At 45.6% G+C, this 22,089-nt stretch overlaps 1 protein-coding gene across 2 annotated transcripts; it reads right to left on the bottom strand.

Annotated features, from left to right (window-relative positions):
• Positions 1-8,439: 8,439 nt before the first annotated feature.
• Ms4a1 (membrane-spanning 4-domains, subfamily A, member 1) lies at positions 8,440-19,467 on the bottom strand. Of its 2 annotated transcripts, none has more exons than XM_005408098.2 (7): positions 19,272-19,467; positions 13,889-14,060; positions 13,340-13,459; positions 12,453-12,509; positions 10,707-10,943; positions 9,864-9,926; positions 8,440-9,013 (listed from the first exon to the last, which is right to left on the bottom strand). In XM_005408098.2, exons 2-7 carry the CDS (start codon positions 14,042-14,044, stop codon positions 8,798-8,800), a joined length of 849 nt encoding a protein of 282 aa, XP_005408155.1. In that variant the 5' UTR covers positions 14,045-14,060; positions 19,272-19,467; the 3' UTR covers positions 8,440-8,797. The 2 variants fall into 2 exon arrangements, with proteins under 2 accessions (XP_005408155.1, XP_005408154.1); XM_005408097.2 differs by having other exon boundaries at positions 9,864-9,965; positions 19,272-19,465.
• Positions 19,468-22,089: the final 2,622 nt, after the last annotated feature.

Genomic DNA, 22,089 nt, shown 5'->3' with positions numbered 1-22,089 from the left:
GTGTGAAAAGCTGAGATCAAACTGGCCTCTTACCCATGATGAGATACAAATTTCAGTTCCTGGTCTCAGATGTTAGTAGAACTTACCCTATGAGTGACGTCATAGCAATGATTGCATTGTCTCACATTTTGTGTGTGTTTATGGGGTTATGGTTGACAAGCCCAGCTTACCACATCATCTGCGGCAGCATGGTCCTCAGAACATGATCAATAGGAAGCTCACACCACACGCAGAGCGCTGTTCAAGTCTGGCAAGAGCCCGGATGGGCCACATCCACTCAGTGAGTGGGAAGTCGCTGGGTCCTCAGCTGTCACTTTCTGTGCTTGTGTTTTCATGAAAAAACAGTGAGAAAGCAGGGGAGGGCTCCAGCACTGGTCTGTGGTCCCCGGTTTGAGCAGCAGCCTGTGTCAAGCAGTAGGACTCCACGTTTGCCAGGCCCCAGTCTGCGTCCTCACAGGGTCAGGTGCAGCTGTCTGGCTGGGGAGCGGTGGGGGTGAGGTCCCTGGAAGTGCAGGATGAAGAAAGAAGCCAGGGACATCAGGTAAACTGAGCTAGGTTCAAATGAGAAGAGGTCAGGATGTGTGGGACTCCTGGAGTATATCTGGAGCTACAATTGTAACCTGCAGTCATTCATGGATAAAAGACAGTGTATTTAATTTTAATTTAGCCTTGGGTTAGAAATAATACTGCGTACTATTTATTGGACATGGAGTTTTCATAAACCTTTATTTACTTCATGCCACAGTCCTATAATTGATCTAATTGCCACTTTATGCACAAGGAAATGGAGTCCTGCATGGTGAGCACTTTGATAAGGGTCAGAGGGTGAGGGTGTGACAGACTGTGTGTTTCCTGGTGTGTGTAAACCCAAGCTGGCCTTCCCGTAAAGCAGGACACCTGTGGGGCGGGTCTGGACAGTCTGTAGATAAACGTGTGCCAGCGGGACTGGGCTTGGCCGGAGGACACTCTCAGGGGAAGCCACCCGGCTCTGGGTAGTTTTGTGCAGGGTTGGAAACTGTGGCGGTCTTAAGTGGCAATGTGATTCCAAGGAAAAACTGGGACACGTTGGTGACAGATTGCACCACTAGGTGTCCTATGTGCTTAACGTTTGCTTTTGTGTTCTGTTTGTGTCTTTACTTTGGCGGTAGCTGGGAGTTACATTTGGAGAGCCCAGAAAATGTGTCACTTTGCTTTTCCTCTGATGCTATACAATCTCAGAAGGGACAAACGGTTGGGGACTTTGTAACAATGGTGGTGTGGTATGTCTTTCTGGGTGACATATTCAAGTATTTGTCTACTGAAGGAAGACGCTGAATCTCACTAGTGAAGGAATCATTGTTTCTGTGACCCTGGCTAGCACAGAGAAGCTCCCAAAGAGCAGAGAACATTTTAAGATCCACAAAAGGTCCACTGAGGGTGAGGTCTGTGCCAGGCGAGGTCTTAGGTTCTGATAAGTGAACACATCAAAAATTCTTCCACAGCTCAGGGTTCTGGGTCTTTTAGGTTTTTTCTTTATAATGTTGTACCTGAATGTTTCTGATGGGTTTCTGATGGGCAGGTACACCAGATGTCCTAAGGTGGAATCTTATCATAGATGCTGTAAGTTCACAGCTTCACAGAACATCCATCACAAGTATAGATATAAGGAGAAGGCTGCAGACATCTTTGGCTACTTACGTTCACGCTGTGGTGGGCAATATCCCGAGTATATTGAGGTCTGTAATTTCGCCAGTGAGGATCCATTACTCATTTGCTGTGCAGTAACACACTCATCTTAAGAATATTGTAATTTTGTAATCTTACCCGAAAGGGGTTTGATGTCGGTAAGTAACACCCCTTGCCTGTGGGTTGTGGGTTTTATGATTAGAATGCCAGTTAACCATCATGCTTCCTAAGTCTTAAGTGATAGCTACATCGGTGTCTAGCTTGATGCAGCTAAAGAGCAACCAAGACTACAGTACACTGAGGTACTGGGATGACAGAGACTATAAAAGACACTCAGGTTAAGTGGGTCTGAAATGAGATCCAGAATTCTGCCTTTAGATCTCCACGTTAGTTGAAGGAAGGCCACCTGTCGTATCTTGAGAACCATGAGTCCATCCATAGAATATTCTTAATAGTGACACCACATGAATGACTGGTGGTGGTCCTCGTCTGGGTGTCAGGAGAGATCTCTTGTCTCCTGAGGGTGATTGGGGTGGTGGGACTGTGATGGTGGCTACGTGGCCCCCACATGAGATAAGAGCACTACTCACTCGCACACAGAGAACACAGCACTTTCGAAAACGAATTCACTAAGTTCTGAGTTGTGTTTAACAGTGTTATACAAATGGCCATTTCCTAGTTTCGGCGGGGGTACGATGGCTACCAAAGACGTGGACAAGCAGGAAGCTGGCAGGGCGTCCAGGAGCTCCTTGGGTGATGTCAGCAACTTCTTTGTGAATCTAAAATTATTTCCAAAAAGGTAAAAGCACAGCTACCACAAACAACAAAGCTGGTAGACTTGAAGGTGCACATGCAAGGTAAAGATGGTGCTTGGAAAGAGGCGGACAGAGTCTCTGGAGGGGAACAGCAAGGAGGAATGGAACCCAGACCCCTGGGCTCCATTTCCTGTCCTTTCTTCCAGGTGTGACCCCAGGCAAGTGCCGCTCTCTGTGCTTTTGTCTTTGAATTGGAAAGAGGGGTGGGGCTGTGAAGTGGGTGCTCCTCCATCAGTATCAGGCCAGTGAGTACAGACTTTGCTACTTTGTTAGAGATTCGAGAAAAGAACCTTGGAGTCTTGTGTTAAAGTGGCAGTGTGGTCCAAAGGCACATGGGGGGCCAGGGGAAGTATGGAGATCTCATCCATTTGGTTAAAGCAGCAGTGTGAGTGTGGAATTTTGGCCCATCCGCGGGGCGTGGTGTCCTCGCCATCCTCACCGCTGCCTCCTCCCTGGTCTGAGCCCAGCTGCGGTGAGGAGGAGAGGCCTGGGCTCGTGTGGTGGTCACCTGTCCTCTCTGCTCTGAGCGTGAGTGGGAGGAAGGAGCCCACCCTGTCCCGTGCCGGTGAACGGGGTGGAGTGGCTTGGGGAGCAGGTGGCTGCCCCCTGCCTGTCCTCAGATGTCCCCTGTTCTCCTCCTCCACCCTGCAAGTAGTTGCTCTCCCCTGAAAGAAGCGAAGGTCACTCTCTTGATGGCCAAGGTTCCCGTGAGTGTACAGAAACTTTCACACACACATTGGCATTTGCATTATTAATGAAAGTTTATTTTTGGAGTACAGTCTGACTTTTTTCACATAGGCAAAGCGAAAGCACTTCCTCAGAATTATTTCGCCAAGTGTGGGAAGGTGGAGAATTTCAGAATGAAGCAGCATCAAACTAGGCGTGAAGAAGATTGAACTAAACAAAGCGGCCTCCTACAGATGCTCGATTCCAGGCATCTGGTTTTCGTCCAAGGATGAATACCCAAATCTGAGCTATTGTGCTATTATGATTTTAAAAATGCATTTTCAGAACTTCTGTCAAGCTTGGCACCTAAGTGTTTCACTGAGTCTATCACCTCATGGTGGGCCAGATGCACCATTATTTTATGGAACACTAAAAGAAAAACTCTGCCACACTGTGGGATGCAAAGATGGTCCACTGTGGAAAACACTGGAGAATCAATGCAATATGTGTGTCTCCAGATGGAAGACAGTGGGAGTTTTATTTTTGGTCTGAGGAAAGACAGAAAGGACAAAGACTGCAGTGAGCGTGAGGTGTGTGTTGCTGTTCTCTTCTCACCATCTGTGTGACCTTGAGCAATGGCATTTGGTTAAATCTGTACAGTGGGGTCATGCATCTGTTGAGCTGAGGACTAAACTACTTTCTGAGTATAGTGTTTATACTCCCACACTCGTCACATGGTGTATGACAATATGGGTTTCTCTTCATCTTATTTTTGGCCAATGTATGTGTTGTGTTAATTTAAATGGATTTCTTCTTCCATTCTGTGAGGCATAGGCATAACTGTAGATCCAGATGCTGAAGAAGAAGCAGTCCTTGTCCTAGCGTCGCTGCTGCATATCACTGCTGTCCCCTTGCCATCTGTCCTTCTTCCCATCCTGCAAGTCGAAATCTAGCCACAGTGATGAGCGGAGGAGATTACTTCCCACGCGTAGACACTAGCACGTGTGGCTCGGTGAACATCTATGCAGGAGCACTATCCATGCAACTGCCACTCCAGCTGTTATGAAAAGCAGCTTGGCTTCACAAGGGGCAGCCCCCGTAGCCAGTGTCCACCTCCTGCAAAATGCCATGGGACGTTGTCAAACATCAGCTCACCAATTTCCAATTTTCTTTTATGAGACTTTAATTTGGCTCTCTTCGACCTGTGCATCTTTTCTCTCACCAACTAACTGCTTTGATAAAATTATTTCACAAGTATTCTTTTCATTACGTTTCTTCAGAAATTAAATTATATAGTCCACTTCCTGCAAAGGTGGTCCCTCTAAAATAACAGAAGAACAAACAAAAAACCCAAGCCCAAAGCAAAACCAAGGAAAGAAGGAAGGACAGATAGACATTTCTCCCTTCTGTTTGGTTTTGTGCTTTGTTATGTCTTGGAGTCTACAGAAGCAACTTAGAACAGTTCTCGAAATGGTACACAGTAGAGTCAAGTGGGAGTTAAGAAATGTATGCCCAAGCTAAGTACAGATTAGTGTTAGTATCAGACTCTCTGGGAAACAAATGTCGGGAGTTTTATTAAAGTTTCCTTAGGTGCAACTGGAAGCTATTGTTTCTAAAAAGTGTTATACCTCTGTTCTTAGAATTCCAAATTGCACTCACAAGACACAGTTCAGCTTAAATCGACTCCTTCATCCCCATCCATGATAGCCCATTTTGAATTTGTCTTTCTCAGAGCTGTCCTGATTATAAAATTTTCAAATGAAACCATGAAAGAGGAAAAATTTAAAAAGAATCTTCCAGTTTTATATTGACAAATCAAAAGGTTTATGAATACTACATGTTAGGGGGAAGTTAGCTTATTATTTTATCAAGCACCAAGTTTAAGTTTACTTAAATGAAACGTTTTGTCCTGTCTCGCTGACTAGGTTTGACTAAAGTTTTGTGACGCAGATTGTTCCTCCCCAAACTGAGATTCATGGCAGCTGCTTCCTGCAAAACGCAGAAGCATAACTTTAACAAGTTTCATTTCCTGTAAAGATAAAAGCACTGGGGTTGTGGATAGATCGCTCAGTAGCTGTTTTACTGTAACAGCTGATGAGAATTGGTGATGGAGTTGTTACACAACAAGAGCTTTGTGACACTCAAGGCCTGTGGATTTCTTTTTCTCCCATCCCACCTGGCTCATGGAGTCATATTTACTTCTGTTACGGATGCTGCAGTCCACAAAGGTGTTTCTGTGGCATCCGTCATGTGGGTTGCTTCCATCAAATCTGAGGAAATATTGGTCTGAAGATCAAGAACATTGTAAAAGCCGCACACAGCCCTCCATACATCGCTAAACTGCTATACACTGGAACGTCGTGTGGATCTCAGCTCTAAGGGGACAGAGCTGTCTAAACTTCCTGTCATCCCCTTGACCACTGACCAGTGAGTGCAGGCTAGCGCATCTGAGTCCTGTGAACTACACAGCGACAGGAGCTTTGTGGATGTCATTCGTGCTTTTTGGCGTTAGCACACTGCAGGTGCTCAGTAAATACTTTTTCAGTTTGTCCAGTGACTGTGGCCCTGTTTGGATCTGTAACTGGTGACCTAGATTCTCAGACAGATCATCAAAGTTTGTCTTTCTTTTCCTGCACAACCAGAGACCTCCGAGCCGAGCCTGCTCGCAGTTTGCCTGCAGATGCGTCGTGCTCATTCCCCCACTGGATTACAGGTCGTTTCTCCTCAGTAGTGCTTTCCTGAAACTGTCTCCCCTAATGCTGAGCCTGCTGGCCTCTACTCTGTCTTCATTTCTCTCTCAGCTCATCCGCACTTCCCAGCGGCTGCTTCGCCCTTCCAGACCGTTGCCTTTCTGTAGCCTCTGAGCAGGACACTCAGTCCCCCTCCTGCTTCTCACACGGCCCCAGTTTCAGCCTCACCTGTTGCGTTTTCTGAGACAGCCCACGGGGGGCCTTCCTAACAGAGTCACCGTCCCGTGGGAACTCTTACCTAAGGGTTTGGCTTTGGATATTGTGTGAGTTAGGTTTCCAGTGTCATTCTTCGGCATGGGGCTATTTGTTGTCCCGTGACCGTTTGTTGAGATTTTTCTTCTCCACTGCAGTGTTCTTGGATTCAAACTGGTTATCTCTATGGATATATTTTCACCCTCTTAAGTTACACAGTCAGACTTGTGAGGCTAGGGCCCGCCTCCTATTTTAGACCCACCCTTGTGTGTCTCACAGTTTGCCTTACCTGTGTTACGGTTTGGGTTTTAAATATCCCTGAGCGCCTGATGCTGAAGGTTTGGCTCGTGCGTGGCACTGCTGGGAAGTGCTGGACCCTGTCAGAGTGGCCTCAGTGGGAGGAAGTTAGGTCATCTGGGATTCTCGCTGTTCACGGGGACGGCAGACCCCAGCCCCTTTGTCTCCTTTTTTTTTTTTTTCTTCCAGTCTCCATGATTTTAGGTATTTTGCTCCACTGTGTTCCCCTCACCATGCTGTTCTACTTTACCACAAGCTCCCAAGCAATGGGGCCAAGTGACCACGGACTCATACCTTGGAAACCATGAGACAAAACAAACTTTCCTTCTTCTGAAGTCGGTTTCCTTAGAGACTTTGCCACAGCAGTGGAAAGCTGACCCACCACAGTGGTACGAGATGGATTCTACTACCAACTCTTCCTCCAGCCAGGGAGTAAGGTCTAAGAGAAGACAATTTGCTTATCTTTGCTCACCCTTGTGTGCTGTGGAATGGGATGGAATTAGTAAATATTTTTACATGAATAAGTCCGTGATTTTTCAGTGGTTATTTGTGTCTTCCTACAGGATTTTGTTTTTACTTGCAGCAGAAAGCATGTATATATGTTTTCTTGAACTGTAAGGCACAGTAGATGAGTTAGGGCCAAACGTGACTGCCTATGAGTCTTCAATCACTCTGACTTTTGGACTACATGACTGTATTCATTTATGTGCTTTAGTTTGCTTTAGCTCAGGGAACAATTTGGTTTGAATGAAAGGAACGCTCTTTAAGGATTTCAGACTGAACCCAAGATAATTTTGTATTTAAATCCCCATCACCATTTCAGGTTACTGCCAAGAACTTAAAATGAGTAGAACTACATAGATGAACTCATGCTAGATCAACTTGAAGCTAGCGTTTCTGTGTAATATTGTTGAATTTCACTTGTTAGAATGAAATAAACAAATTTATTTCCTGGTTTTTCCAAAATACCAGTCCTCTTTAGTGGTAGACACTGAGAAGGCTTGGAGTGTGACGCCACATTTGGCATGATGAGAAGAGGAAGAACCCATCTTTACTGATCATTTCTACAGTCCCAGAAATGATTTTCCAAAAACCCCAAACTGAAACAGCTGAAAAAAGGAAATACTTTAAGTACATATGTGGTGTGGTCAATTAATCTATGTTGATTTATGAAGTGTTAAGTTGCAGTTAAAATGTATGTGTGAAAATTATGTATCAACAAAGAAAAGTCTGTGATATAGTCACACATAAGAGCAGATCGTGCTATGCAGTGATTACAACTGACTGAAGTTCCACAGTGCTATGAACTAGGATGATCAGCCATCCATGTACTTAGAACTGTCTTGGTGTTAACACTGAAAATCCTGCATCCCAGGAAACCCTTCTTAGACACCGCCAAATTGAGAGGGTGGGTATACAATTTGTTACAAAAATAAATACTGACAGGAAAAAACTAATTTAAAGCCAGAGAACCTATTTTGTATTTCACAGCAAAGCACGTTTGCTATTGGCCAATGTTACTTGATTGTATAATGAGAAAGGGATAACCTGGGAGGAAGTCATAATACAAATTTCCATTCTTCAGTAGACATTAATAAGTGTCTCAGGAGTTATACAAGTTGGTAAAAAATAACTGATATCAGAAAAATGAATAAAATGAAATTCCCAAGGGAGTGATTGGTGTTGGAATGGGATTATTCTATATATTTCAGCAGTGGAGTAAATTAGATATTACGCATTTTGGAAGGTTTTCTGATTTTGAAATAGCCATTGGCATCTGAAGGTTTTCCTCTTCTCTAATTCAAGGCAAGAGCATGTGCCAGGTGTCCCAGTCACACTGTGGGCTGCTGAGAAGTAGCAGCACGTCACTAGTACCCGACACTGTGAACACGTTCCTTGAGATGAGTGTGTGTAAGAATACACTGACATGAGTACTGGTTACCTAACATCAGATGGTTCAAATCCAGACTACCTCACGGGAATGTGAGCTCAAGGCTAGAGGAGCCTCCCGTAGTTCGAGATTAGAGGAGCAAAGAAGAACCAGAAAAATCTAGTAAGAAATCATATTCTTCAGCATTTATTCTGCCTCTTCCCCATGTAGGAAGGATATTATGAACATGAAACATCACAAAACAACCAGCTACATTTGCTACATTCTGAGTAATGTAAGAGACCAGAGGCTTTTCGGAAATGACAAATGCAAATACGGAAAAGAGATGCAGAAGATCGCAGTAGGTCAGCTGTGTTTTGGAAGCTGTAAACACTAACGCTGAAAAGAGGAAACAGGCAGCAGAGGAGCACTTCTTTCCCTTTCACAGTATCTGTTGTACCTGTGGATCTTATTTACTCTTTCTGTTTCTTTTGCTAAGGAGATAATAGCAATTAAAAAAAAGAGAAAGCAGAGGAAACAGTTTAAGGAGAGTTGTCATTCTCTACTGGGGAGGATTCCTGGTCTTGCGGAGGTTCTGGAAAGTTTGCTTCAGTTTCTTCCTCTTCTTCCTGGACTGGAATGATTTCAATCTCTTCCTCAGGTTTTGGTTGGGAAGACACTTCAATTAGCTCAACCATTTCTTCCTTTATTTCAGCTGTCTGTTCTTTTTTGTCTTCAGCTGACAGCAAAACCACACTCTAGAACACAAACACATTTTTCTTGACTTTGATCTTGACATCTTTCTCAATAACCTCTACACTTGTTTACTAGGTATCGCTTAGTTTTTATGCTGCTTATACTATTGACAGCCTACCTCTAGTTACCAGGACTAATCACTCAGATGCTCAAATCCTTTTCTCCTCAAAACTCAAGTTTGAGTCAATCGTGGGGAGTTGCAGCCTTTATCACTTTGCCTGGCGTGGTCACGCAGTGTGGGAAAAGAGCACTGCAGTAATGGGGGAGTTCAGATTCTAGTTCTGGATTTTCTCTAATGATTATCACCCCAGAGAGGTAATTTTCTCTTTCTTACTCTACTTTCTACATTTGTAAAATAAATTGTAAATCTGTCTATTTAAAATCTAAGTAGTTCTGAAGCAGTAGGTAGATCCATCATTGGGATATTCATATTTCCCAACTTTGGAGTTGCTTCAGAGCTATCGTTTTGGGAGAGGAATTAGCTGGGCGGGTGGGGAGAAGAAGGGACACAGAGAAATGAAGTCAAAGAACCAGTGCCTTCACTCAGGCCTGGACCACCAGCCTCACTTTGAAGTGTAAGTGTAGAATTTTGAACCCCAGATGGAAGTCTGAAGTTGAGAAGGGAAGAAGATCATCTGTTGTAGACCTATATTCTCCATCTAACTCTAGACGTATTTCAAATTTCAGACATTTTCTTCACTATTGATATTTTCTGCTTTCTAGCAATATGGAAGATCATCTTCAGTAAAATGCTTAGTTTCAAAGTGTCATTAGATCCCGTTCTCCGTGAAGGATGCCATGCGGGTGAGAATTATCTAGAGCACAGTGATGCGCAGAGCTGTGTCTACTTACGGCTTTGGGTCTGGAGCACAGTCTTTTCCATTCATTCTCCACAATGCCGGCAGCCACAAGTTTCTGGAAGAAGGCAAAGATCAGCATCACTGACAAAATGCCCTGGAAAACACAGCAGAGCAAAGGTGACAAGGTTGTCATGGCGCCGGGGACATGGTTGGTGCTCACTGTGTGGTTGTTGACATGGTGAAAAACTAGATGACCCACAGATCAGTTCTTTAAGCAGAGGTGAGTAGCAGAGGCATGGTGAATGTAGAAGACAACGCCTTCATAACCACAATGGCAGGCACACAACAGCTGGCGAACACATATGCTGAAGAAAGTAAAGCAGGAGTAATCAGGTGAAGAATCAGTTCTGTGTAGAATAAGTACTGAGGTCAAAATTAGATTCTGTGCAGCTGTATGCGGGGTGCTATCACACTAAGGAGACTTCTCTGTAGTTGGAGAACGTGCATTTTCCCTTCAAACTCAACATTAAAAACTCCATGAAGGAAAAGATGTTCATATCTTTGGAACTTTTTCCATATTTCTCAAATTTAACAGTGATTAATTTAAATAGCATTGATTATATTAATAATCAGAAAGTTAAACACAGTGCTGATTGCCACTGTTCTAAGTACTTTGTATATGCTCTCAGTTATTCCTTAGAATAACCCTATGAACTAAGCAATGTTGTATTCCTATTTTACAGCTGAAGAAACTGAGGCAGTGTATCAGTAAAATTCTTGCCCACAGCCACACAGGCAGTAAGGAGCAGACCAGAGCTGAGCCTAGAAGTGATACGCAGTTTAAAATCGCCACACAGTATTTCCTCCTCGGAGAGGAACCCGGTCTCACACTCACCAGGAACACAGACTGTATGTTGTAGCAGTATTGTGTGGATGGGAAGTTTTCATCAGAGGAACCAGCTGCTTCACAGTTGTATATGTCAATGTACGGCACGGGAGTCTTAATAAGAATCAGTCTCTCCATTTTTAAAAAATGGGACAGTTTAATATTAAGTATGTCCATGATCAAGAGTATTATTCCAGAAATGGCCGCAAAGAGGGTCAGTGAGTTCATTATTACTTTCACTCTGATCTGAAACAGAGGCAAACAGATTTGTTAGTTAGGTTTTGATTTCCACTTGGAGAATATAAGGTAAGGAAGGAATCCTGGAGTTACTTCCCTGACTCACAGAGGTGCCGCACTGAAATCCTATGAAAGTGCTTCTTCCCATGCACTTTAGCCTCTTTCTCTCTGTGTTATTTGTTTTTCTGTCCTCCTCATTTAATTTTATGGTACCTCCATCCACCCAGCCTGTGAATCTCCAAATCTACGCGTGCTCCTTCATTCTTACAGCTTGTATCCTTGCATCTTTCACCACCGAGATCCTACTATGCAACTTATAAATATATGCTGAATACATTAAAACTAAGGGCATCCGTATAATTCTCCATGCACAAGAAAGCAGGGCTGAGAGGGAGGAGGAGGTTCTTATACCACACTCCAGTGGATGGCGGTGCAGGCACCGCAGGGAGGGAACAGCTAGAAGCCCCTGGGACCTTGCCACCAAAGCGAGGCAAAGGTGGTGGCAGTGACAAAGCTACCTACTCTACCGGGGTAGGTGGCAACCAGGCCCAGACAGCCATGTTTGCACCCGCAGCGAGGCTGACCAGACCTCCGCCTGCTAATGGAAATCCTTCAGTTTATTAGCAGGCGGAGTGAACACTGTGCCGCGCAGGAATGACACGAGTTGGAAACGGGAAAATATATGTGACAAGCCCCCTAACAGTACGGGGTCACTCACTGCCGAGTATTTTAGGAAGCATGTAATGCTTCCCTGGCTATGTGACGCATGCAGCAAGCTAGCAGAGGTGGTGGTATTTGGGGAAAGGAATGATTTGATCTTTAAGAATAGCTTCTTCTTCCCAAATGTCTTGTAGAGAGGAGCCAGCGGAGGGCGCTCAGTGCTTCCCTGACTGCAGAAGTGACTCCGCCCAGTGCGTGAAACCAAGCTCTGGGACAGGATTTCTGGAGGGGAAACTCGCCCGTGAACTCTTTCCAACTCCTCCAGCACAGGGAGCTCTGCGGGAAGCCTCTCCTTGAGTGGGAATGTGCCTGAGAGTCATGCGAACAACACCACTCATGGCTACTGGAACACGGTTCCTTGTTACTCCCCTCCTTCCCGGGCTGACGTCACCCCCAACAGCCAGGGTTCTATCTCCGTGTTACAGGTAAAAACTTGGAGGTTCATAGAGCTAAACTGGTCTGCTCCAGGTTGTAACTCAAAGTTCCAACTTAGGTAGAACTTGAATTCATCACAACTCTGATCAGGTAATTTTCCCAGCACTCATCCGGGAGAGCAGACATGGCTTTCAGAAAGGCCTAACATTTTCACACAGCACCTCGTGTGACAAGACTGTCTGTGCCCTCGCAAGGGCTCTGGCTTTCAGGTTTGTGATGAACAAGATCACAGCGGAACCATCAGGAGCCTTGGCCTTTTGGAGCACAGCGTCCCTGATTGCAAAGCTCTTGAAGGGTCTGCTTTCAGAGGAGAAAATCAGTCCTTCCCTCATGTGTGGGACAAAAGGATATAAGGTTACTTGCCAGACTCTTCCTGGAGGTTTTCTCTGTGGCTACCAGGAATGATCCAGAAATAATAAACTGTAAAAAAGAGAGGTGAGGAAGGTGGGAGGGGAGGGGCAGAGAAAGGGAACAAAGGGGAAGACACGGGGAGATCATTTTCGAACACTGGGAACTGGTCATGGAGGAGTCGTCTTCACCTGCAGATACTTCCTGTGAGCTATGCACCCATTTTTACCAGGGTGCTTCATTTTTCAGCACGTATGTTTCTTTACTCAGGCTCAGCTACATTTAATGTATGACATTCAGCCGCCTAAGGACTTGGAGCTGGGAATATGTAAAAGCAAAGAGACAGAACTCACATTTCACTGTCAATGCGCCAGTCAACTAGAACCCTGTAGTCTATAGCATCAAATAGGGATGAACGGCAGCAACCGTCATGGCACCTAACCCTTAGTGACAGAGTTTGCCATCCACCCTGGCTAACCGTCTTTCACAGGGTGACTCAGAATAATGCACCCAAGCAGCATAGGTAAGAGAATGTCAGCGCATTCAGTTTTATGTTCAGCTCTATTTTCTTTCAACTGATGAAAATGTACTTTGGGGTTCACGATACCAAATATCGAGCATCTCGCTCCCTACTAGAGCTCGCTGTGAAGAGACCTTGCTTTGAAGGGTCTTCCTCCCCTGTGCAGACCCACAAAGATCGCCTCTGAATTCACATGAGGCGTGGCCACAGGCTCTCAACCGGGAATCTCGTGTTCAGGTTAGTCAATCTGTCTTCCCACTTAATGAGTTTAACTGGATAATCTATTTCCTCTCCTCATGCTTTCCTTAACACAAAAAGAGCCTGGATCTTATTAGCACTTTTTCTTGACTCATTCACCAGCGGTCATTGTGTTCTCACTCACCATAATGCCTCCCCAGAGAGGGTACCACACGGCCACACAGATGGGCCCGTGGGCACCTGTGGGGATCATCAGTAGACCTCCCAGCGCCATGTGGAAGAGCCCGTTCATGATCTGGATGGCCTGGGGAGAGAAGAGGGCACTGGTCATGAGCCGAACTGCTGCTGTGGGAAGGGAAAGGTCAGGTCCATGCAGAATGTCTGAAGGAGATGGGAGAGGTGCCAAGGATCTCGCTTTTTTCTTTTTCAGATCAATTTTTTTCCCACCATTGGTCATTTCCAAGGAGCAGAAACATTTTGAGATTCTAGTACTGGGGTGGAAGATCACTAACATACACCGCTCCAAACCCAGTGGTGACATAGGACCACCCTGAAGTGATCCCGTGGTAATTTCTCCAGCACATCCTTGATTTGGCCCATGGTGTCAGCCATAAAGAATGCCCAGGGAGGATCTCGTAGCTTCAGGTTGGGTTGGACTCTGTGCATGGCCTGCAGCATCGCCTGGGGCCAGACTGCCTCTGGGACGTGGAACAGTGGAGCGGGACTGACTTACCCCCAGAGCCTTCGATTCCCGCATGAAGAAGCTCTGCGTGGGGCCCACCGCTGGCACCCTCTGGAAGCTTACTTTATTAGCAGGTTGCATAGAAATAGGGCCCTTTGGAGGCTCCGCTGGGAAAGTTCCACTCACGGAATTCCGAGGTGTTGTCATTTTATTCTCAGCACTCCTAAAATAAAATGATAAATGAGGGCAGGTTTTTGCCATCTTGTGTGTCTGAGTGTGTCTCTCAGCAATCCCTCCACGGGTGTCATGGAGTATAGGTGTGACTTCCTCCTGGTGGCCTCTGATCTGATCTGAGGTGGGGCCTCCTGCCAAGTGCTGAGAAGGGGTCAGCAGGGCACTCTGGGATAAGGACCTGGGGCCTGGAGTCTCTGGCAGCATTCTCGGCAGTGATGCTGGGGCATGTTTTACCTTTGAAGAAATGCCACGGATCATACATAGCCACCTGTATTCTTTAATTTTTTTCTCCTCCTTCTTTCTCCTTTTCTAGTGCTAGGGATTGAGCCCGGGGCCTTGTAGGTGCCAGGCAAATGCTCTACCAGGGAGGTACACCCCAATCCCATCCACATGTCTTGTCTTTCACCCCTGGATGTCTGTCTTATGTTTAATGTTGGAAAATGTATTTTATGTTGATCTGTTCTTTTGTGGATCTGACCCTGACCATTGTGATGGGCCAGAGGCACCATGGGAGAGCACCGTGAAGAATGTCCTTACTGCTGCCTCTCGAACACTGCGACCTTGAACAAGTCACATCCAGAAGGCTTTCTCAAGTTGCATGGAGTGTAAGCTTGTGGCCGCCCGCGTCGGAGTGCCTGAGTTTAAATGGAAATCCTTCAATTTGCTCTGAGAGGTTGGATGAGCACTTTAAGTTCCCTGAGCCTTAGGCTCACCAACAGCAGAACAGAAATAATAATAATGCTTGTCTCATAGGTTGCTGTAAGACTTAAATGTGCTGACAGCTCATGGCAGCCTTCCGATTCAGGTTTAGGTCAGTGTCAGCCTGGAGGAGCCTTCCCGGAGCCCTCACTCCATGGCACACCCTCTTAGCTGCTGTCTTTCCCCCCCGCACACCCTGTTTTCTTCGCTCCCCGTGACCAAGCCCTGAGGACGACCACCTCGGGTCTTTGCTGGTTGTGGCTTTTCTCACGGAATATAGATTCTTCTTAATAAGTATAACTGAAGGAGTAATAAGTGCATGTAAAGCACCAAGTCTGAATAATTAGTGGCTGTTTGTACCGTCATTGCTGTTCTTAACGTTCCGGACAGAATGTGCCACGAAGTAAACGAGTTAACGGCTGAACGAGTGTGCTCAGTCCTCCCTGTTACTCTTCGTGGGCCTCTTGTTTCTGAGCGAGAGGGCACTGAGCACCTTCCTCGTTCTAACATCTAAGACCCTGTTCAACCTTCTTGACTATTCACTTATGCCGTCCACTTGTGGGGATTCGGTTGGGTTTTTCCTGGCCTCTGGAAACCTCTTTTCGGGGTCTCATCTTCGGTCTTTATTGATTGTTACTCATGTTAAGGGCCTCCAAGGTCGAGATTGTCTACTCTGGATTTTACTTACTAACATCACACAGGTCTGCTCTGAGACAGGTAAGTTTGAGTCTCTCACATTTGCCTCTTATTTTACAGTGACAAAGAGATGCTGTGTAAGACGTCTCCTTTACCTCACAGAGCAGACAAGGAATGAAGCAGTGCATCTGTTTTAGAGAAGAGGAAATGAGGGTGAAATTAGGCAATTTGTTCAAAGTTACATAAATGTTAAAGCTGGGAAATGAGGCCTCATTCCTACCCAATGGTGCCCGGTACATGATAGGAAGTCGGGCTTTGCCTGTGCACGCCTCTCTCCTGTCTCAGATGTACATGCCATCGGGGTGATCACAGAGCAGCTGAAACAGGCTGGAGGAAGAGGATTTGACTGGACACTCCTCACTCGACTGCGACCCTGCCCTAGAGTACCGAGTGTCATGTGAACCTGAGGATCTGCTTTGTATCACAGAGGCCACCAAAAATTGTATTCATATAAACCACTAAGGAGTCTGCAGGGGAATTCTGGTCATCAGAGATGGATGTTCAAAGAAATCCATCTTCCCAAGGTCTATTAGCACCATGGAATGAGCTGGAAAGCGCCATACTCATCCCCGAGGGTAATTCTAGTAGATACAACTCAAAGGTCAGAGGTCACCAATCGTTTGGACTGATGGAAATTATTAGGTTCTCATTGTTTTAATTTTTTCTTATTCATGAGCTGCCTGATTAAGGTGGTGTGTTCATTATTGGTGAGATGAACCTTTAAATGTAGGCAAATTCTACTGGGGCATTTTAGTTTGACTATATATACAAAGAGAGAATTTTATTTCATGAAAAATACATAAAACTAGAACTAGCCTATCTACTCATATTGTAGATATTGTAGATTCCTACAGCTTTGCCTTAGTCTTAAAAAATATGTCCAAACAATATTAGCACAAATCTTAAAAGAGATGTATGTCTAAACAATATTAGCACAAATCTTTTTTGAGATTTGTGCTAATATTGTTTGGACAATATCTCATGCCTATACCTTGTACTCTGAGTAACTACTAGGAAGATAACAATATGCAATGTATTAATTATTGTTACTCTCCTATTATCTTGTTTTGAAAGTCCGTTTTATTTTTATTTTTTTCTCTTTAAAATTAAAAAAATATGTATACACAATGACTTAGGTACAACCCAACTTATAATTATGCTCAAAGACTAGTGGCAGATTCATACGGGTTACTGACTACATTTGTCAAAATATGAGAACAGCAGGATTTTATTTTCACTGATATAAAATCAGCACTGATACTAAAGTCAGGACTCACTTGACCACACACCATCCTATTTTGTTACAGCAACTTTTTTAATTTTTTATTTAAGAAAAAAAGTAATGAAAATAACAACTACATAGATAGAAACAAAACAACACAGAGATAATAAAGATGATACAAGGTTTCAAAACCAAATGATAGGAATTAACAGTGGTTGTTATATTGCATGTTTTTATCTTCGAGGAAGTTGCTCAGATAAGAATGCAAGATTGATCAAACCATTAAAGAGAATAAAAAATGATAGAAAACATTGGAAATGACATTGGAAGTCTTTCTTGACATATGAAGGCACTTCTGTCTCACACTCGTCCCCTGCACATCTGACAGCCTCGATGGGTTTTGGTCTGAATCATGATGTTTAGGTCCAGTAACTGCATCACGTACTGAGAAGTTCAAAGCTGCCTGACTTTTGCTACCTCAACTTCCTCCTCTACCTCTCAAAATAGCTCTGCATTTTTATCCTTCCTGGCCTCCTCCGCACCGGTCTCTGGAGAGGAACGGCCTGACTTCCGTTCCCCTGAGCGCTTCAGCCCAGCGCTGCCTACCGAGACTGCGCCTTTCCACATGATCAGTTCTCCCCGCGTGTGTGGTCCCTGACACTGTGCCTTCTGCAGCAGTGAGCTCAGTTCTGTCGTTTCTCCGTCTGTGTTCTCTATAAATTTAGGAACACGGCTACCTTGCCCATTTCAAACTCTTCTTTTTAGAACAGGAGTAGTTTGCAATTGACAAGGTACCCCAAACTGAAAGGATAATTGTTATTACTGGACCTTTTATGGCTAAAATACTCCCCCGATCCCAAAGGCCCCTCTTCAAACTCACAGTGTCCCAGCTGCTGCCCCACCTCCCCTGACTGTACCCAGGGTCTTCAGAGTCCACGTCCCGCCCCTTCCCGCACTGCCTCACCGCCCACTCGGTGCTTCTCACTGATCTCCGCCAGCCTCATCCAAGTGGAACAGCTCGGGTCAAAGACCAAGGCAAAGGCTGTGGCCTTTTCTAGGCCCTGGGCCTCACACTGCTGTATCGCCCAGGCTGAAGAAGTTGGAGCTGGATTTCACTCTAACTCCATCTCCCACTGTCAACCCGTCCAGGTCATGTGATACATCTTGTGCCCAGGGTCACCTCAAAAGTTTTATTTTTACTTCCTTCCTGGATTAAGTCATTTCTGTTGGGGCGGGGGGCTTCAATCATTTTCCTGTCCCTTCTGCACGGCTGCTAGATCAAACTTCGTAAATCCCAAGTCCTTCTCTGCCCGAGCATGGAGGCTCTTGCTGCCCTGTGATTGCCTGCTGGAGAAGCTCATCCTCGTTCTCCTCAGGACGCTACCCCAACCGTGCACTTCAGGAGCTCCTATCCCCTCCAGGGCCTGTCCCCTGCCTTCTCCGAGGCTGCTCCTTCTCTTGGCTTCTTTACTTCCTGTCCACTCCCCAGCCCCCCCCCCGTGCCTTGGTTCGCCCTCCTCACTCCCTGCAGGTTAATTCTCCTTTGGCACCCACAGTCCTTTGCATTTGTCCTTTCTCCCCGAGGACTTTCTTCCCGTGTGAAGTCGCAGCACCTCTCACGGAGCGTATATTTCTTATGGGAATTTCTGTCCTGCTGGGGTTACATCGGGACCTGTCTCCTGCACTGTGAGCCCAGTGAGTATGAGCCTGAACAGCAAACTCAGCTCCTTCCTCTGGGCAGGTTTGTAAATGCTCAGGACACCAGTTCCAGAGGTGGTGGCTCCATCTCACCAGGCTGGCGGTGGCCAGGCCAAGTCATTTTAAGGGACAGAGGGAGTCAAACTCTCTCTCTGATTTCAGAAAAACCATGATGACATAATTAAGATCAAGCCCTGCAACCATCATTAGAGCTTCCTCCTGTCTCCAGTGCCCACTTTCTCTCTACTGCTGGCTTCTTAGGTTGTAGGTCTGAGGCAGAATTTTGTGGTTAATTTAATGTGCAATAATCACCTACGGAAAGTGTTAGCCGGCAAGGTTTAGCGTCACCTAGGCACACTCACATTGAGCAGTGGGTCGTTAGAGTCAAAAACATTGACAGCAAAGGGACTGGAATTATTTTCATATGGCCATGATAACGTTCTCATTTGATATCAGGCAGTCTTAAGGCCTCCGTGTTTTAGCTTGTTTGATCCTCCTCATGGGTTTTACTACTGCCCCATTTAATGGGTGAGGAAGCCAAGGCAAGTTGAGGTTTAGTGGCTCACCCAGGTTATATGGCTTGTATGTGGTAGTGCTCCAGCTCGAACCCAGCCAGTTGGAAAGCATGCTTTAACCTACACATTGCTAGATTCTACTGCTTCTGTAGAATGGCTTGCAGCTGGCTGTCCAGGGTAATTCTTGAAAGGACAAGCGGTCAAGGAAGTGGGTGGGTAGCAAGCCTTGAAATTGTCCCTGCTCAGATCGTGACACTATTAGAAGCCCTACTAGGGGAGTACCGAGTTAAAGCACTTTCCAGTCTCTATCACCACTCCGCCCCACACCCATCATTTTGAGCCGTGTAAACAAAGCGCACAGATTCCTTACCTGACTCTCCCAGGCTTCAAGGCTCAAGTGCTGATGTGGATGTTTGCCGCTGAGTTCAGTACACTGTGTCTGGTTTCTCGAGTCGTGGCGGGTGAGTGAGACAGACCAGGCCTGGGGCCGATGGATACCAGGTGACAGGAAATCAGTAGCTTCTGCTACCTCGTGCTTTGCTCCAATTACCTCAGTTTGATATAACATATAAGAGCCAAAGGAGGTGCAAAAAAACTTTGTGCCTTACCAGGAGGTTTCACTTCTTGAAATGTACCCCAGGGGACTGCCTGGGGTGCTTCATGCTCCCTTAATTAGAAGAACTTCTGCAGCCCCCACCCTGTAAGCAGGTGTGGACGATGGGTCCCTAAGGGCAAGACGGGCTCTAGAAATTCTCCAAAGATGGGCTGTTAGGACTTTTACCTTTCTGCTTCACTTGTAGGGATGAGTAGGAGGGGAGCAGGCATCTGTGCAGAGACTGAGTGTGCATGTACACTCGGGGGGGTGGGCTTCGGGCTCCCAAGTACTGTCCTCTGCTGTCAGGGTTCTAGTGGGCCATGTATATCTTGGGTCAGATTTAGGAGGAATGACCTAAAAATATAACAGTGCTACAGAGCATGAACTAGAAGCTTAAAGCAAGAGTCAGTTTCCACATTTGCGGACATAAATTGAAATAGCACTTTGACCTACGGACCTACCTTGTCCTTCCATCAGCCTAGTTCTCAGCGTCCTCCCCAGTGTGGGCTGGAGCCCCCTGACTTTCAAGCCTAGTGCTACATCCAGTGGTGGAACCGAAGAAGTCATGGTGTCAGGAGAGTCTGAACATTCGGGGTGGGTGAAAGACTCGTCTAAAGATGTCATTACCCCCACCTGCATCACCAACTTTAGGTTCGAATGTTCTTTTGATTCCATTTCAATTTCCTTGTTCGTTGTTTTGCTTCATTACAGACACAGGCACATAGTTATTTGTTTATTCAGAAGACTGGAAATGTGGTAGCTTCATTATTTGATTTGAGGTTAATCCATCCATTTCTTTTTTCTCTTAATGTAAGACGGTTTGGAACTACAGGGTTAGAACCAGTGAACAAAAGAGGTTTCAGGGAAGTTGATTTGGGTGCAATACGAAAAAAGTGCTGTCCATCTGTCTTAATTACTTTTCTCTCACCACTGAGCGAAAATACCCAACACCCAAAGTTAAAGGGGGAAAGGTTTATTTAGCTCACGGCTTGTAGAGGTTTCAGTCCATAATTGGCTGGCTCCAAGGCAGCGTGGCTTGGCAGAGGGGAAATGCAAAAGATAACCAGTTCGTGGCAAGCGGAAGACAGCACGCGTATCTGCTGAAGCGCTTGAATGGTTGGCGGTGGGGATGATAATTACATAGTATCTTAGTCTGTTTTGTGCTGTTACAACACAATGCCTGAGCCTGTGTGATTTATCAAGAACCGAGATCTATTTCTTACAGCCTAGGTCAGGGGCCCCACCCCCAGCAAGGGTCTTCATGCTGTGGAATTCCATGTGGAAGACAGAGGGTGAGAGGGACAGGTGCATGTGAGAGAGAGCGAGGATCAGATGTCTCTATCAGGCCCTGCTGCTGCAGTAACTAGCTCTCTTTTGCATTGACGCTATCCACACGCTCACAACACTAGAGCCCTCTCAATGCTTGCACGGGGGGTTACATGGTCAGCACATGGACCGCGGGGAGCATATCCAAACCACAGCACGCAGCAGTGAGTTGTGGATGACTGCGAGGCTTGAGCTCTGCGTCTAGGATGCTGGCTTGGTTTGCACATGTGCCTTCCTGTTAGTGGGTGCGGGAGCCAGGTCAGATCCTGGCAGTGTGCGGCTTTGCACAGGCCTGACTAGACTTTTGCATCCTTTTCTGTCCACGTCCTGCTTTCCCAGGATTGGGACTCTGTTATTCCGATCTTTGCGTCCAGTGAGATAACTTATGTGGGGCTACATGTGATTCCTCCTAAACAGACTTAATTCAATTTATATAGATAAACTTTTACTTTGTCTTTGCTGATTTGGACTGATTATCCTTCACGCTTAGGTGTGTCAAAATTTCCACCACAGTTAAGGATTTGTCACTAGCATCTTTGATCCATAACCCTCTCTTCTGTTTAATGTTTGAGGATATTTTCTTGAGTCTATTACACGTTTAAGGTGTCTTTTTCTTTGACTTAATCTCTTACTGTCTAGTGGTCCTCTCCTTTCCCAAAACAATCTCTTGAAATCTACAGAAAAGTACACCAGCATTTATGCAGTGTTTGCCTGATGCAAATTTGTCTTTTATTTATTCTCCAGATTGCTTAGCCCTCTGATTATGTTTCATCCCTGAGCCACTCAACTCCCTTAGAAAGTCTGTATTCTGCTGCATTCATGCTTTTAAAAAATTTTTGCTGAGAATACTTTTATTACACAAGTACCATACGCAGCAATGATTTGAGGAACATTTACAGAAATAGAGTTCAGTTTCACGTCTCCGTCTCACCCACACCAACTCTACCCACACAGGCAGCTTACGATGAGCCCACAGGAATGAGATGCAATGCAGAGTTATTACTCTGAGAGCTCCGATTAAATAGAATCTTCCAACCCAAGAACAAAGCTCGGTATCTTCTCAAGTCTGATACCCTGCGTACACATGATAAAGTCTAAAGACTGTTGTAGGTTACACCCCAGCACCACTAAAAGTTGATCCTGTTTGGGTCCTTTCCATACTCAAGCCTGCTCCCCACGAGCCTTGGAGGCACGGCTGGATTTTCTGGTGTCTGCACCCTCCGCAGTGTTACCCGAGGCAGCCCTCTGTTTCTCCCATGCAGGTGAC

The sequence above is a fragment of the Chinchilla lanigera genome, unplaced genomic scaffold (genome assembly GCF_000276665.1).
Source record: "Chinchilla lanigera isolate Chin_1 unplaced genomic scaffold, ChiLan1.0 scaffold00110, whole genome shotgun sequence".
NCBI lineage: Eukaryota > Metazoa > Chordata > Mammalia > Rodentia > Chinchillidae > Chinchilla > Chinchilla lanigera.
This window is presented reverse-complemented; position numbering and strand designations above follow the sequence as displayed.